We start from the raw sequence: 18,074 nt of genomic DNA on the forward strand, positions 1-18,074 counted from the left end.
GATGCTGTATAAGGCTCTGCTCAGATCACATTTGAAATACTGAGGGCAGTTGTGGGTCTCATACCGAGGGAGGATGTGCTGGCCTCGAAAGGCGTTCAGAAGAGGTTTACAATAACGATCCCAGGGATGAAGGGGTTGTCATAGGTCTGTAACTAGAGCTTAGAAGGATGATGCAGGGAGATCTGATTGAAACTTACTGAATACTCAGCAGCCTAGATACCGTGGACACGGAGATGATGTTTCCGCTGGTAGAGGAGACTAAAATCTCAGGCAACCCCCTCGGAGTTAAGGGATGACCCTTTGGAACTGAGGTGTGGAGGAATTTCTTCAGCCAGAGGGTGGTGAATCTGTGTAACTCATGGCCACAGAAGGTTGAGTGTATTTAAAACAGAGATCAGTTCTTGATCCATAAGGGGACGCAGGGGAACTGGTATGAGAAACATATCTGCCAATGATCAATTGCTGGAGCAGATTCAATGGGCTGAATAGCCCAATGCTGCTCCTGCATCTTACAGTTTTGTAACAATTTATTGGGAAATAGGAGCCATTTGGCCCTGTGAGCCTGCTCTGCTATTTAACATGATCATGGCTGATCTCAGTATGGCTTTAACTCTACTTAGCTGCATGTCTCTTAGAGTCTTGTTGATCACAAATCTGAGTCAGCCTTGAATATATTGAAAGGCAGCCCGCACTGCTGTATGAAGAGAATTCCAAGGCCCTGGGAAGAAATTTCTCAGGCAGGTTTTGAAATAAGCAGTCTGCTGCCTTTCAATATATGCCTTGTTTATGACTCTCCCTTGAGAGGCGTCAAGCATCCACCCCATCAGCCCTTACATGTTTCATTACATGTTACACGCAAGATTGCTTTTCATCCTGTTAAACTCCAATGAGTATCAAGATTAACCTTTCCTCTCGATGCAATGCTTCATCTCAAGAATCGGTCTACTAAACATTCTCTAAGCTGCTTCCTGTGTATCGGTCTCATCTCTGTCTGCTTACAACTGTGAGCAGGTTAAGTGTCTATCACCTCACCCAACAACAGCAAGAAACTAGTGACACAGTGGGTGCAAATTGCAAGCTGATGACTGAGAGTCACATCCAACAGTGAAACAGTACCGCTTTGCCAGCGTTTTCAAAAAATATATTGTTCATGGGATTTGGGCATTGCTGGCTTGGCCGGTACTTATAACCCATTCCAACTTGCCTTGGAAAATTCTGCACAACTGCAGAATCATCTCACTGCATTCTTATTCAATTCCATTTTGTGCACGGTGGCTCAGTGGTTAGCACTGTTGCCTCACAGTGCCAGTGACCTGGGTTCGATTCCATCTTCAGGCGACCGTCTGTGTGGAGATCGCACATTCTCTCTATGTCTATGTGGGGTTTTCTCCTGGAGTCCAAAGATGTACAGGTTAGGTGAAATGGCTATGTTAAATTGCCCATAGTGCCCCAGGATGCGTAGGCTAGGTACATGAGCTACGGGAGATGCAGGGTTGCAGCGATAGGGCAGGGGGGTGGTTTTATGTGGGATGCTCTTTGAATAGTTGTTTATAGACTTGATGGGCCAAATGGCCTGCTTCCACACTGTATGACTCTACTAAATGATAGCTGCCTTCTTCAACTGCTACAGTAGCTGGGGTGAAGTTAGGAAGTGAGTTCCAGCATTTTGATCTAGAGACAGAGAAGGAACGATAATATGGTTTCAAATGATGAAGGTGATGTGGGTGGGGGGTGGGGCGGGTGACTAGATGGGCTGAATGGCCTGAAGAAAGAATCAACAAAAGGTGGCACAGTGGCTAGCACTGCTGCCTCACAGCGCCAGGGACTCGGGTGCGATTCCACCCACGGGCGACTGTGTGGAGTTTGCACATTCTCCTTGTGTCTGCGTGGGTTTCCTCCAATTTCCTCCCACAGTCCAAAGATGCGCAGGTTAGGTGGATTGGCCATGCTAAATTGCCTGTAGTGTTCAGGGATGTGTAGATTAGGTGGGATGCTCCAAGGGTGGGTATGGACTTGTTGGACCAAAGAGCCTGGTTCCACCCCGTAGGGATGCCATGATTCTTTCAGATGGCGCTTACACTCATCTGCAGCCCTCATCCTTCCAGGTGGCCGAGGCACTGTCGAAGCAGCCTGGGTGGGTTACTGCAGGGCTAGTGCTGGTACACAGTGCCGCCAATCCACATCAGTGCCAGCCCAGAGGGCTGCATTATGCTGGATAAGGGTCATGTTCCCAACACGCTACTGCTATCTAGGTGTGACAAAACGGAGGTCAACCATAACCCCCCACCCCTCTGTTAAATAAAACCGAAATATCCAGAGGAGCTTAACAGGAAGTGTGAAAAGCGGTCTAATCTGCCTGTCACTACCGCTCCCCACAATCCATTATAAAAGAAAGGTTACATGAAATGTACTCCTGACACACTGTATAATCAATAAGTAACAATTTATTTGTCTAACTCTAATTTAACAAATTAACAGAACTACTAACAAATGGAACTATTCACCATCAACTATTAATCTTTAATAAATCAAAACTCTAATGGTATGTTATTCCAATACAAACAAGTTCCACTTATATAACACAAATTAATAAAAATTAAAGTTTAATCTCTCTAAATCACAGACAGAAGTTATCGCCCAGGATGTTCTTTGCCTTCTCAGTTATCCTTCAGTACGAATGCCTTCCTCTGTCAAATTCCTGTGTCAGGAATACAAGCTAAAAGTTCCATTATTTAGATGAGGTCTTACTCAGATCTTAGAGATTTCTGTGAAAGCCAGTGATTTTTCTCTTCTTTTTAAAAGAGCTGATGGCTGTTGAAGGCTGTTCTCTTAACAGATGGTAGTTTGCTCTCAACCGGATTTTCAAATGTCCTCTTCTTTTATACCCTTAATGACCTAATAATTTCTTACAAGTGAAGTGGCCTAAACTTGTCAAATCCATCAGGTTAAAATTTAATTGGGCTTTGGTATCTAGGACCTGGTTTAAATTAACTGGCTAAATTTTAAAAAAAAACCTGTGGTTAAAAATGCTGCTTTGCCTGCTAACAATATAGCCTTTTGATACACTATTTCAATTTCAAGAACTCTCTATACATCTGCTGCTGCAAACAAACTTTTTTAAAAATCTCCAAAAAAACTTTTTAAAAGGGACCATGTACCCTATCATTTAACAAACAAATCCTAACGTCCTGCCTTCCAATCCATTAGTACTGTACCAACTTTGCAAATGGATCATCACACTCCTGACTTATGCCTTGCGGATGGTGGACAGGTTTTGAGGAATCAGGTGGTGTGTTCCCTTCTACTCAGTTCCCAGCCTCTGACATGCATCAACAAAAACCTGGTCACTTCAACATGGGCTGCTTCAGTATCCAAAGAGTTGTGAATGGTGCTGAACATTGTTTGCTGGTGATTGTACAATCTGAATTATCTGCAGATGGTTTGGCTGAAGGCACCACCCCGAGGAACTCCTGCAGAGATGTCTTCAGATTGTGACAATCAAACCCCAACAGACATCTTCCTATGCCAGGCAGGACTCCAAATGGCAAGAGTTCTCCCCCATTCCCATTGACTCCAATTGGTATTGCCAGGACTCCCTGACACCATCACTACACCACTGTTGTAACCACGGCCATTCAGAGAAATTCATTCACAGGGAAGCGTGCCAACCTCACTTGTAAACTAACTAAGATTCTGACTCACACAGTAACATCGAAAACATTCCCACATTAGATCCAGAGGGACAGAGCACGAGACCGCGCAGTGGGGGAAGACAGACAAGCAAAGTCAGGAAGCCACACAACACTGACACATGCATGCACTTCTCAGAAGACAACAGGAGTAAAAACCCAGTGATAATGGGAACTGCAGATGCTGGAGAATCCAAGATAATGAAATGTGAGGCTGGATGAACACAGCAGGCCCAGCAGCATCTCAGGAGCACAAAAGCTGACGTTTCGGGCCTAGACCCTTCATCAGAGAGGGGGATGGGGTGAGGATTCTGGAATAAATAGGGAGGGAGGGGGAGGCGGACCGAAGATGGAGAGAAAAGAAGATAGGTGGAAAGGAGAGTATAGGTGGGGAGGTAGGGAGGGGATAGGTCAGTCCAGGGAAGACGGACAGGTCAAGGAGGTGGGATGAGGTTAGTAGGTAGGAGATGGAGGTGCGGCTTGGGGTGGGAGGAAGGGATGGGTGAGAGCAAGAACAGGTTAGGGAGGCAGAGACAGGCTGGACTGGTTTTAGGATGCAGTGGGTGGAGGGGACGAACTGGGCTGGTTTTGGGATGCGGTGGGGGAAGGGGAGATTTTGAAACTGGTGAAGTCCACATTGATACCATTGGGCTGCAGGGTTCCCAAGCGGAATATGAGTTGCTGTTCCTGCAACCTTCGGGTGGCATCATTGTGGCACTGCAGGAGGCCCATGATGGACACGTCATCTAAAGAATGGGAGGGTGAGTTGAAATGGTTCGCGACTGGGACGTGCAGTTGTTTACTGCGAACCAAGCGGAGGTGTTCTGCAAAGCAGTCTCCAAGCCTCCGCTTGGTTTCCCCAATGTAGAGGTAGCCACACCGGGTACAATGGATACAGTGTACCACATTGGCAGATGTGCAGGTGATCTGCAATCCAGCCTGCCCCAGCTCAGAGCCTCCCTCTCCCAGACCTGCAAAGGACCTCTGCTGTTTTTTTATCCTCCACAGGCCTACTCAGGCCCCAAACTCCACCTCTTCCTCCGTTACATTGATGACTGTATCGGCACCGCCTCTTGCTCCCCAGAGGAGCTCGAACAGTTCATCCACTTCACCAACACCTTCCACCCCAACCTTCAGTTCACCTGGGCTATCTCCAGCACATCCCTCACCTTCCTGGACCTCTCAGTCTCCATCTCAGGCAACCAGCTTGTAACTGATGTCCATTTCAAGCCCACCAACTCCCACAGCTACCTAGAATACACCTCCTCCCACCCACCCTCCTGCAAAAATTCCATCCCCTATTCCCAATTCCTCTGCCTCTGCCCCCACGATGAGGCATTCCACTCCCGCACATCCCAGATGTCCAAGTTCTTCAACGACCGCAACTTTCCCCCCCACAGTGGTCGAGAACGCCCTTGACCGCATCTCCCACATTTCCCGCCACACATCCCTCACACCCCGCTCCCGCCACAACCGCCCAAAGAGGATCCCCCTCGTTCTCACACACCACCCCACCAACCTCCGGATACAGCGCATCATCCTCCGACACTTCTGCCATCTACAATCCGACCCCACCACCCAAGACATTTTTCCATCTCCACCCATGTCTGCTTTCCGGAGAGACTACTCTCTCCGTGACTCCCTTGTTCGCTCCACACTGCCCTCCAACCCCACCACACCCGGCACCTTCCCCTGCAACTGCAGGAAATGCTACATTTGCCCCCACACCTCCTCCCTCACCCCTATCCCAGGCCCCAAGATGACTTTCCATATAAACCAGAGGTTCACCTGCACATCTGCCAATGTGGTATACTGTATCCATTGTACCCGGTGTGGCTTCCTCTACATTGGAGAAATCAAGCGGAGGCTTGGGGACCGCTTTACAGAACACCTCCGCTTGGTTCGCAATAAACAACTGCACCTCCCAGTTGCGAACCATTTCCACTCCCCCTCCCATTCTTTAGACGACATGTCCATCATGGGCCTCCTGCAGTGCCACAATGATGCCACCCGAAGGTTGCAGGAACAGCAACTCATATTCCGCTTGGGAACCCTGCAGCCCAATGGTATCAATGTGGACTTCACCAGCTTCAAAATCTCCCCTTCCCCAACTGCATCCCAAAACCAGCCCAGCTCTTCCCCTCCACCCACTGCATCCCAAAACCAGCCCAGCCTGTCTCTGCCTCCCTAACCTGTTCTTCCTCTCACCCATCCCTTCCTCCCACCCCAAGCCGCACCTCCATCTCCTACCTACTAACCTCACCCCACCTCCTTGACCTGTCTGTCTTCCCTGGACTGACCTATCCCCTCCCTACCTCCCCACCTATACTCTCCTCTCCACCTATCTTCTTTTCTCTCCATCTTTGGTCTGCCTCCCCCTCTCTCCCTATTTATTCCAGTTCCCTCTCCCCATCCCCCTCTCTGATGAAGGGTCTAGGCCCGAAACGTCAGCTTTTGCGCTCCTGAGGTGCTGCTGGGCCTGCTGTGTTCATCCAGCCTCACATTTCATTATCTAGGAGTAAAAACTTAGGCTGATTGATGGGATTTCAAGATTTAATTCTACTATCTGAGCATTCATCAAACAGATGACTGAATGCAGCAGAGCCCAGAATCAAAAGTGTCTTCAACGAGGGAGGTGGTTACTGCCCACCCCAGTATTTACAACAGCACAGGTAACACTCTCAATCCAGTCTTGAACCTGTCCCTGTTACTAATGTTCTATTTAAACCAGCTAAATCTCCATGCATGCTTTACCTGAAGACCGGTCTCCACAAATGGCACAGATGCGCCTCAGCGACAAGGTACCAGAGCCAGCTGGGTAAGGAACAGACTGATTCATGCCCAGCGATGACTGAACATCATCAGAGCTGCTGACGGCGTGGAAACTCGACATGCTGACTGTGGAGTTTATCTGAAATCGACAGGAACAAACATTGTCATTACTCTCCGGTCTGGACAGAGTGGTCTAAAACTCTGCTCGGGTTTGGATGATTTATTTCAGTGGTGGAGCTGGACTAGGTCATAGCTGGGGGCATGTACGGACAACAGGATGTTCATTTCTTGGCAAGCCTAAACTGTCTAATCAAGGCATCACCATGGATGGAGCAATGGGGGAGGGGGCCCCCAATCTACAAGGTAATGCGGCAAAATCTGGGGAAGATATCTCTTTTGTCTGTGGAGAACAGGTATATGCATTTGAGAGGCCTTTCAGTAATTGGCACCCCTTTGCTCCTGAGGCTTAAATTGCCCTGCAGTTTAAATTGTTGTGGCCATTTAAAATTTGGCATTTTTGCATGGATCCTGATGAAGGGAGATGACAACTTTAGCAGCATATTTGTCTTCCAGCAATGACCAAGTTCTATCCCATTAAAGCACTGTTTATACCAATGTCAGACCTTAGCTGCTCCACTCCTCGGCTCAGAGACGTACAGCATGGAAACAGACCCTTCGGCCTAATTTGCCCACGCCAACAAGGTTTCCCAAACTAAACTGGTCCCATTTGCCTGTGTTTGGCCCATAACCCTCTAAAACTTTAGCAACCCTGTCTAAATGTTTTTAAATGTTGTAATTGTACCTGCATCACCACCTGCTCTTACAGTTCATTCCACGTACGAACCACCCTGTGTGTGAAAACGCTGTCCCTTCAGGTCCCTTTTAAATCTTTCCCCTCGCGCCCTAAAACCTCTTGTTTTAAACTCCCCTACCCTGGGGAAAAGATCTTGACTATTCACCTTATCTATGCTGCTCAAGATTTTATAAACCTCTATAATGCTCCAGGGAAAGAAATCCCAGTCTACCTGGCCTCTCCTTTATAACCCAAACCCTCCATTCCCTGTAACATCCTTCCTATAGCACCATCCACCAGAACCCAGAAATCACTGGGTCATGTCCCTCCACGCTCCTGGCTCAGCCAGCTTTCCACCTTCCCAATGCCGAGCAGGGCTGCAGGGAGACAGAGGATACTCTTCTACTCACCTGCGGGCTGTTCACAGGCCGATAGCCCAGGGATGGTGTTGATGGGGAGCTCAAGGAAGAGCTGATGACTGAGAAGTGCGCGCCAATGCTGCTGACGGGAGAACTAACCGAAGATGAGATGCCTGACCCGACGACAGAGGAATGGAGGGGTGGAGAGCTACTCATTGTTCGCCGCCGTTGGGGGGAATTGACCGAAGAGCTGTCAGGACTCCCGCAATCTGCGTGGCCAAGAAAAATGGTATCAACTTTTAAAGTGAGGGGAGAGACGTGCAAGAACATGTCAACCTGCCTTCGCTGCAGGAAAGAACCCAAAACAGCAGTCTACACACACACACACACACACACACACACACACACACACACACCATTACTCACAACCCGTACCCCACACGCAATCTGTCATTATTACACACTGTCTCCTGTGCACAGATTGTCTCTGTTGGGAAGTTGGGCCAAGCACTTGACATCTGCAAAATAAGGGGGAATATGTGCGTCACCCAGCTTAAAAAGATGATGTATTTTCAAGGCTTGGAGATGGAAAGAAATGGACAGGTGCACAGAGAGCTCCTGAAATTAAAACATCATGTCAGGAGGCTGTATGGTTAACAACTCAGGCAGTGGTTTGTTTTCTTTCTAAGGCGGTCCAAATGAAAATCAGCCAATTAATTTGAACCAGGCGCTTAAAAGTTCAAAACCAATTAAGTTTAAATCTCTGGTTTTGACAACCTAGGACCAATCCTAATGGAAGAAATTGATAAGTCAAAGTTATAAAAGAACAAGGCATTCAAAGTGGTGGGAGCAACTGCCATCTGTTAGAGTTAACAACCGGCAGCCCTAAAGAGAAAATCACTGATGCTCACAAAATGCTCTACATGCTCTGAAAACCATCACCTGAGTAAAGATCCAGCAGCATTTTTAGCTAATATTCCTGACAGAAGAACCTGATGGTGAAAGGTGTTGAGATGTTCTGGATATGAGTTTGCTTGCTGGAAGGTTCGTTTTCAGACGTTTCGTCACCATTCTAGGTAACATCATCAGTGATCCTCCGACGAAGCGCTGGTGTTATGTCCCGCTTTCTATTTATCTGGTTAGGTTTCCTTGGGTTGGTGATGTCATTTCCTGTGTTGGTGATGTTATTGGGATAACATCCCACTGATTTCTATACTTCTACAAATTAATGTCCTTTATCTGCCTACACAAAGGTATGCAGGCACTGCCCTAAAGCTTCCTGTCCAGCTAGGAATTCGGTGTAAAACTTTGTAACTCCTTATCTTCCTACACATCGGTACGTAGACACTGCCTTAAGCTTCCTGACTGAATAGAATTAGAGTTAAACTGTCTCAAATAAGGTTAAGTGAGGAACATTTGTAAAGGTGTGAGACTTCTGAAGTATGTAACTTCTGTCTCTGGCAAAGGGGCCAGGGCACTGACTTTGTTCTAGACAAACACATCGGCAAGTTGAAATTACAATCTGTCCCCATAACAACTTGAAATCGCCTCCTGCCATTAGCAGCCACTTCACGAACGATTGATACTATATCCTGGTCTTTTATGTTCGTGATTTAATAATTGTTTTGTATCCTGTCTTTGTCTGTTGTAATAATTATTTTATGTATCATGTCATTGTGAGAAGTGAAATTGTACTATGTATTTATACTTTACTAAGTACATAAAAGCGGGGACTGTCCGCTGCTCGGAGAGAATTACCTACGAGTCTCTGCACTCTGTGCCGGGTTAAGTGCAGTGATTCTCCACAGCTTGTACTTGCTTTGTAATAAAAGGATTTGTGTTTTTCTAAACAGGTCAATGTCTTGTTCTTGCATCAAGTCAGTGAGGATCTCCGAAAAAGAACCTGACAGTGTTCCTGACTGAACAAGAGTGGAGAAGGCAGTGAACATTCTAGCAGATGCATCCTGGCTGTAGTTTTGAGAGACTAAGATTTTTAAAATTTAATTTGGTTTCTATCAGTGGGACTTGTATTAATTGGAACAGTATACCATTAGAACTTTGTTTTATTTGGGAATAGTTAGTGATTAAGAGGGGGAAATTGTTTTGTTTGTTCAGTTGTTGTTACTTTGTTCACTGTTAGATAAATAAATTGTTACTTGTTGATTGTAGTGAGAGCGACTTTCATTTAACATCCACTTCATAACAGAGGTGAGAGGCAGGCTATACCACTTTTTACACTCCCTTTAACTGATTACGAAGCGAGGTGAGCTTCCCTGGGTGTCTCAGTTTTATTTATTCAGAGGGTGTTGACCTCTGCGACAGTATTGCAGCCTGTTCTCTCCAGACACACACACACACACACACGTATTTAAATAGGACATAAATCATGGTTGCAGACACCAGAAAGACAGCATGAGATTCCTGGAGACACATGCCACCCACAGTGTTGGCAGAATTCTCTGCAGACACACTGTAAATGGAAACTTCCTTCTTGCTTTCTTAACTGTTAACTGCTTGCATCACGTGCCAGGTTTTAGAGGGGAAGTGATTCACCTCACCACATGAAAACCAATTTAACAGTGAAATGTCTGCACGCCAACCTGAGCTGCCACACATGCACTTCCTGGTCTCTTTACCAACACCTGAAGTCATTCAGCAATCTAAGAGGGCAAACACAGGCTTTAGTTTACGGTCTGAGAGGCAGTACCTCGGACAGTGTAGCTCTCCAAGAGCGCTGCTTTGACATCCACTCAAGTTTCCATGCCATCCTGACGCAGCAGGGACAGCGTTTACTGATTGTCATTTATTATCTATCCCTGACTGCCCTTGAGGAGGGGGTGGTGTGCTGCCTCCTTGAACCACCATGCTGTATGTACACTCTCAAACCCATTTGGGAGGGAGTTACAAGGTTAACACCGAGCCACACTGAAGTGACGGCGATATATTTCCCCGTTCCTACATTTGACTCCCATGTGCTTCTGGGTGGAAGTGGCTGCAGCTTCAGAAATTGGAGTCAAAGGAGCCTTGGTGAGTGGTTGAGGTGCAGCTTGGAGGTGAAGGTCATTGATGGTGTCCGGGATATCAGTCGGGAGAGCTGCTTTTAGCTTCTCAAACATTGTCAGAGCTGCAGGGCATCGCTAGCTGTAGCCCAGCTGGCGTGCAAACATGCTGAAATCAGCTGCCTTACACACAGCAGCCCAGCTCAGGAAGAGAGGCTTTACCCCAGTCGCTGCGAAGTCCATTTCTTCTCGCACAATCCTGCATGCATAAGAATTACAGCTTTTTCTTCCCATGGGGCTGTCGTGGGCACAGCCCAAGGGGCTTTATCTTTTGCGTAAAATACAGGTGTCAAAAACAGTGTGCAATTGGAACAGAGCACATCCTGAATACTCCAGTCGGACTGCATTCGAAGAAACCACACGGCGTCAGCGCACATACAAACAGGGTGACAGGAGGAGAAAAAACAGACAGTGTGTGGGGGTCGGACCTTAAACAATGCTGCCCGCAAACTGCTCAGCACCAGCAACAGTAAACCACACTCAGGCAAGCTCTGTTCAAACACTGCAGGCTACGACCACTCTTGAGCCAAGTTACAGTTATCAAGATCAAAACCACAACTTCTCCAAACTATTAACAACACTGCACAAGGACAGCTCGACGCAGAGCCACATTATCAGCAGAACATGCAACAGCAGTAATGTTACTGGGCTAGTAATCCCGAGGCTCCAGGTACAAATTCAACTCGTGTAATAAGTCTGAAACTAACGGGAGTCTCGGTCACGGGAAACATGACAACAGCCACCGTTTGGCCTAAAAATCCATCAGGTTCACCACTGCTCTTCAGGGAAGGAAATCTGCCGAACTTTGCTCGTAACTTCGCCCCGAGTTACCGAATTCACGGGCAATCGGGGATGCGCAATAGAAGCTGGCCTGCCCAGCAACCCGCACAGCCTCTGTGAAGGATTAAGGGCAGTAATGTACTGGAACTACAGGTGGGAACCTCACCTAATTGGCCAGGAGCAGAGTCTGCTCGTGCCAGCCACAGGCCAATCACCCCTTGGCCTTTGACTGGCATCAACGCGGACCCTTCCCACGGCCCAGCCCCTTGTGGTCAGTGCATCGGATTATTTCTCTACCGCCACCCCACAGCTAGGAGGCTATAGCCTTGTGGCATTATTGCTGGACTGTTAATCCAGAGACCCAGATAACATTCTGGGCACCTGGGTTCGAATCCTGCCATGGCAGATTTGAATTCAATAAAATATCTGGAATTAAGAATCTAATGATGACCACGAATCCATTGTCGACTGTCAAGAAAAAAAACATCTGGTTGACTAATGTCCTTTAGGGAAGGAAACTGCCATCCTTACCTGGTCCTGGCCTACATGTGGCTCCAGACCCACAGCAATGTGGTTGACTCGGAACTGCCCTCTGGGCAATTAGGGATGGGCAATAAATGGTGCCTGGTCAGCGACGCCCTCATCCCGTGAATAAACAGAGACAAATAAACCACTTCAGATTCCCAACCCTTTTCCAATTCCCCTGCCCTTTTGAAGATGCTGGGTGTAGGCCTTCCACCAGCTTTACCAACCCACACCAGGCCATTCTGCGCAGCTCGAGCTTACAGAGCCAATGGCAGCATCTGACAGTCACACAGGCTTTGTCTCTCTTGCGCTCCGGTCTCGGCTCAGCGTCTATGCCCGGGCAGCATCACTAAAACAGAGTACCGATGATCGCTCAGTAGTGCAGAACATAGGCATCGCTGAAAATAGTGGTTTCCTGTCAAAAATGTTCATCTTGCACTTGTCAGGACAGGGTTGCAAGAATACCAGATCCCAAAGTGCGTGACAATTTACACTGCACGGGAAGACAGTGCTGGGCTGGTTGGCAAATACCTGATGGAGAGTGCTCATGGAAAATACACCAGGGAGCAGCTAAATGTTTCAATTCAAAGCAGTCAAGTTGACTGTGACAAGTCAAGGGATGGCAATATCGTCATCATTGTGCCTGCAGGAGGCCCGCTCAGAGTAAATTTGCTGTCTTGCTTTTCGCATTGCAAACAGCTTCAGGACATCCCTTTAGGGTGGAGTGGCGGGTGGGAGAGGTGCTGAGAGGCAAGGTGCCACATTGCTCTTACTCTGGACTGGAGCCAAGGCTGCCACACGTTAATCTGCAATGCCATTTGCAGCAGTGAGAAGCAGGCCAGCACCAACTAACCACAACGCCCTCACTCCAAACTCTGCAACGCGAGCTGAGGCAGGCCACTCACAGCTCTGTGCTGCAGGCGCAAACACCTTGCCAAGTGACACAAAGACAGCTGCAAACGCAGCGAAACAGAGCAAATGCATTGCGGGAGGTGGTGGGTGTGAATGCAGCTCGCACTGTGTCGGGTGTGACAGCGGGGGCGCTGCTGGGGAGGGGGGGTTTGTGGGGGTGACAGACTTCCCTTTCAGCTGTTCAAAGTCAACGTTAAGTATTCACGAGTCACAGACAGCAAATCTCCCTCTGCCGTGACTTACAAAACGAGAGGAGGCGGCTGTTCGGCCCCTCGAGCTTACTCCACCAATTGCAGCCTCGACTCCACTGGCTTTCCTGTCCTTCGGCTACCACTGACTCCTCTGTCAATTTGCCAAACTCTATATTTAAATGCATGTGACAACCAGGCCTCCGCTGCTTCCTGGGCAAGAGATAACCACAGGAAAATAAGCCTGAGAAAATAAAAATCTCTGTCCTAACTGGGAGGACTATTTTAACTCTGCATCCCCTATGTCTAGTCTTTCCTATAATGGGAAACATTTCTGGCAGTATCCAACTTGTCAAGCTGCCTCACGATTGTCTCTCACTCATTAAGATCACCCTCCCATTCTATTGCACTCTAAGGCATACAAACCTAGCCTGCCCAACATTTTATCGTGAGATAACTGCTCCCCGCGCCTCTATCAATTGAGCAAGTACGTTCTCTGAACTGCTTCCAATGCAATTACACCCTTCCTTAAAGATCCACAGAAGAACAGGCTGAACTAGCGCCATATTCCCTTCCCCCAGCACTTCAAAGACTGGCATTACCAGTTCCAACAAACAAACAGCTACAGAAACAGGCCATTCAGCCCAACAGTCAGTGTCTGCAGTCCACGTGAGCCTCCTTTCCACCCTTTGACACCTAACCCTTGTAACTCAGCAGCATTTCTCCTGGTGTTGTCGCTCGTTACCCCCTGAAAGGCCTTGATGCTGGTTCTGTCTGTCACAAGTTGTTGTGGCAAGTTGCAAGTTCTAACCACGATCTGGCTAAAGCTTCTTATACCACCTCCGCTCAACCCCTCCCCACCCACCGAACCGCAACACCCACCCACTGCCCTCCTTGGATTTCTTACTGACTGTCTGATATTTACAGCCACTTGGTCCCATCTCGCTCAAAACGGGCACATCTCTGGGTCAGCCTGATCGAAAATTATTGTAAAATATCAGAAGACTCAAACAGTTCACCCCCTCTGGGCTTTCTCTCTCCCCAGAAAAGTGAAAGCGCCACAGCCCACCTGGCCCTTTGCTTGGTCAGCGAATGGCAGTTCAGAATCCGTCTGGGGACTGACCAGAGATATTTCACCTCAGAATGAGGAGCAGACAGAAGAGACTCTCAGTCCACGCAGGAACAATCAGATCCCGACAAACGCAGTTCAGCACAAGCCGAGAGATCACAATCTCACCAGCTGAGCCCCAGAGTTGGCAAGATCTGTGTCACTTCCGCTCCCATACCACAAGCTCAGCAAATGTGACTACGGGGGGAGGAGAGGAGGGTACGGTGGGGGCAGGGAGAGTAAAAGGGACAGAGACAGAGACCATTAGCAGTCACAGAGCAGTTCACAACGGACCGTGCTTCAAATAAGTGACTGCCTTGAAGTTCGCTGGCTTTTCTCGAAACGACAAACGAGCCGGGAGGTGAGTTTGGTGGGGGGTGGAGGAGGCAGGAGAGTCGATGGAGGTGTTTAAGATCCAAAGCTCACAGTTGACAGTGAGGTTAAAGCTGGGCCCTGTTAAGGAGGATCAGTAATCGGCAGTCCCACCTACAAAGGCAGTCTGCGATAGAACCACAGATGAGGAGATTCCAACCGGACTGTAGCACCTTGCCCAAACCTACTCGGGGGTAATTAGGGATGGGAAGTCAATGCCAAGTACACCAACATCCTGCGGGCAAACTGATGATGAAACTTTCCCCTCCAACAGGGCAGCAGCCTGAACAATGCGGCAAATTTGGTCATTTGCTCTCAAAAGGAAATTGAATACCGGGGAGGCGATGGCCAACTGGTATTATCGCAAGACTGTTAATCCAGAGACCCAAATAACGTTCCAGGGATCTGGGCTCGAATCCTGCCATGGCAGATGGTTGAATATGAATTCAATAAAAACAGAAAGTTGGAATTTAGAGTCTAATGATGACCGTGAACCCATTGTCGATTGTCAGGAAAAACCAATCTGGTTCACTAATGTCCTTTAGGGAAGGAAACTGCCATCCTTACCTGGTTTGGCCTACATGTGACTCCAGACCCTCACCAATGTGGTGACTGTGAACTGCCCTCTGAGCAATTAGGGATGGGCAATAAATGCTGCCTGGTTAGCGACCCCCTCATTCCATTAATGAACAAAGAAGAAGACCAAAAAATGAATAACTATGTGAAGGGAAATGAACTTGGAGGGCTGTGGTGGACTGAGCAAGGAATGTGGGGCTGAATGAAGTGCCCCTTCAGAGGGCTAGCAGAGGTATGGCAAAACCGAACAGTCTCCACCCGGGGTGTTTTCAAACCTCTCGAACCCTGACGACCACTTGCAGCTTCCTACGCATGGGCAGCGAGGCTCAGAGGTGATGTCTGTGCTCACGCATGCACCGTTAAGGCCAGTGCAGAAATAATCACAGGCCAAGTGCTAGCCTCCAAAATGGCATGCTGGAAACAGGGAGGGCTGGGCTATTTGTTCAGGCGGGCGATCTGTCGGACAGCTCAACAAAGGGGGATCTGGTGAGAAGGTGAAGATGCTGGGCTTATTCCCAGTGTCACTGAAGTGTAGGACCCAGTTCAGTGCACTGACTCCGCACAAAGCCCTCCAAACAAGCCGCTCACCCGCTGCCTGTCTCCTGCCTTCTGCCCATTACTCAGCATGCTGTTCCTTTTCAGACAACAGTCCCTCTGGGGGATGTTGTCATTGAAGCTGCCCCCACTGAACTCCCCCACAATCCCCCTGCCCTCAAACACCTGCTATGAGAGAAACAAAAGGCGAACCTCACGGTATTTTCATTTCCTTTCCCCAGTACTTCAAATCTGTGCCCACCCTTGTTTGACCCTGTCACATTTCTCTCTGCCTACACTGTGCCAGTATGTCATGACTGTGACTGCCTGCGGCAGATCTCTGCTCAGACTTGCTTCCTCTCAGGACAACAGTCCTAACTTCACCAATTTCTCTTCGCAACCGAAGTTCTTCATCCCTGAAGCAATTCTTGACCATCTATCAAAAGAGGGACATTTATCATAGAATGACTGTAGCACATGCAAAGGCCATTCAGCCCGACAGTAACCACTCCTGATACCAGCTGTTAATTTCAGATGGCATGCACTTGTACTTCAACTGCGACCATCATGGGCTTTGAACCCTCCTTTCCCAGGGTGTTAGTCTGTACTTGTGGATTACATTATTATACACTACGCCATCTCATTTGTCAGCTGCCCAGGTCATTCTGAATTTTGTGTTAGCTTCAGCAGGACAAGAATCTTTCATAATCTTGTAAAAGAGTGTGTTCCAATTTATAGTGAAACCTGCTACTTTCTCAATGGAGCTTTGTGCAACTTAGCAAGGGACAGACAAAGCAATCTCCTCATCGAGCACAGAAAAAGACCTTGCAGCCCAACTCATCTGTGCTGACCAGGTTTCACAAAATGAAATAGTTCCGCTTGCTTGGGCTTTGCCCATATCCCTCTCGACCTTTCCTATTCATGTAACTGTCCAAGTGTCTTTTCAACATTGTGACTGCACCTAACACTTCATCTGGAAGCTCATTCCATACATGAACCACTGTCTGTGTAACCTCACAGTCTTTGCAAATCTTTTTCGTCCCTCACCTTAAAATATGGCCCCTAGTTTTGAACTGCCCCACCCTCAGGAAAAGACACCTGCCACTCACCCTATCTATACCCCTCATGATTTTATAAACCTCTAAGGCCACTCCTCTACCTCCTCCACTCCAGTGGAAAAAGTCTCAGCCTATCCAGCCTCTCCTTGTGATTCAAACCCTCCATTCCTGGCAAATCTGTTCTGAACCCTCTCCCGTTTAATAATACCCTTCCTTTGCAGGGCGACCAGAACTGGACGCAGTACTCCAGAAGAAGTCTCACCAACATCCTGTCCAACCTCAACATGATGTCCCAGTGCCTACACTGAAAGGTCTGAGCAATGAAGGCAAGCATGCGAAACACCTTCTTAACCACCCTGTCTAGCTGTGAAGCTAATTTCCTACAATTATGTGCCTTAACCCCTAGGTCTCTCTGTTCTACAACCAGGGTCCTACCACCAGAATGATTTGAGAAACACGGGGTTGGGGGGGGGGGTGCAAAAAGAGGGTGAGTGTGCTGTGGGGTGGAGTAGAAGGATCTCCAGATTAGACAAGAATAGCCATACAGCATTGGCTTGGGCCACATGGTCTGCTCTTCTGCTGTAAATTCAATCTAAAAGCTAGATTACTGGGCAAACAATAAAAAAGTTATATTAACCTGTGGGAGGGAAGTTAGGGTGTGTTAATTGCATGAGCGGTGTGCCTGGCTTTAAAATAGTACAGCACCCACCAAACCTACAGATCCAAAGATGTTGCTGAGAGCTTTTCTCCATTATTGAGTTACTCAAACCCCCTGCACCACCCGCCTCCTCACCCCCAATGAGGTGTATTTGTGATATTTCAGATCAAACCCACTCAAAATATATGCAGAAGGTAGTCCAGACCCTAATTTTTTCTTATTTAACAAGTAGAGTTCCAGATGCAATTCAATTGATCAAACTACTCAACATTAAGCAAAACACTCTTTAGTGTTACACTGCATTTAAAATAGACAAAACTAAAAATAAAGAATGGCTTAACTGCAACTCTATCAAATTGCTTAACGGAATAATTGATATATTTGCTACTAATAATTAACTACTCCGATATAGTAACATCCCATAAACACATCCTTGGCAAAAGGCAAATTTTAGCGAAATAGACTATCTTAGGGGCAGAGACAGTAAGAACTGCCGATGCTGGCCTGCTGCATTCCTCCAGTTCCACACTTTCTTAAAGGCAATTCTTCAGTTCAGGAGGAAAACAAAAAATCAAGATCAAACTATAAGAGTAGCAGGGAGGGATGTATTGTAGCTTCCCAATTTAGCTTCAAGACTCCAGCAACAACTGCCACTGAGAAACGGACACTAAAAATTCCAGCTCTGTGGGAG

At 47.7% G+C, this 18,074-nt stretch overlaps 1 protein-coding gene across 4 annotated transcripts in view; it reads right to left on the minus strand.

Annotated features, from left to right (window-relative positions):
* Positions 1-18,074, minus strand: part of rxrba (retinoid x receptor, beta a) — an 89,459-nt gene that overhangs the window by 31,802 nt on the left and 39,583 nt on the right. For all 4 annotated transcript variants that reach the window (XM_048519979.2, XM_048519976.2, XM_048519978.2 and 1 more), the window contains exons 2-3: positions 7,665-7,882; positions 6,444-6,600 (exon numbers count right to left, since the gene is read on the minus strand). In XM_048519979.2, coding sequence (XP_048375936.1) covers positions 6,444-6,600; positions 7,665-7,882 — 375 coding nt within the window. The remainder of the gene's footprint in view (positions 1-6,443; positions 6,601-7,664; positions 7,883-18,074) is intronic.

The sequence above is a fragment of the Stegostoma tigrinum genome, chromosome 34, assembly GCF_030684315.1.
Source record: "Stegostoma tigrinum isolate sSteTig4 chromosome 34, sSteTig4.hap1, whole genome shotgun sequence".
Lineage (NCBI taxonomy): Eukaryota > Metazoa > Chordata > Chondrichthyes > Orectolobiformes > Stegostomatidae > Stegostoma > Stegostoma tigrinum.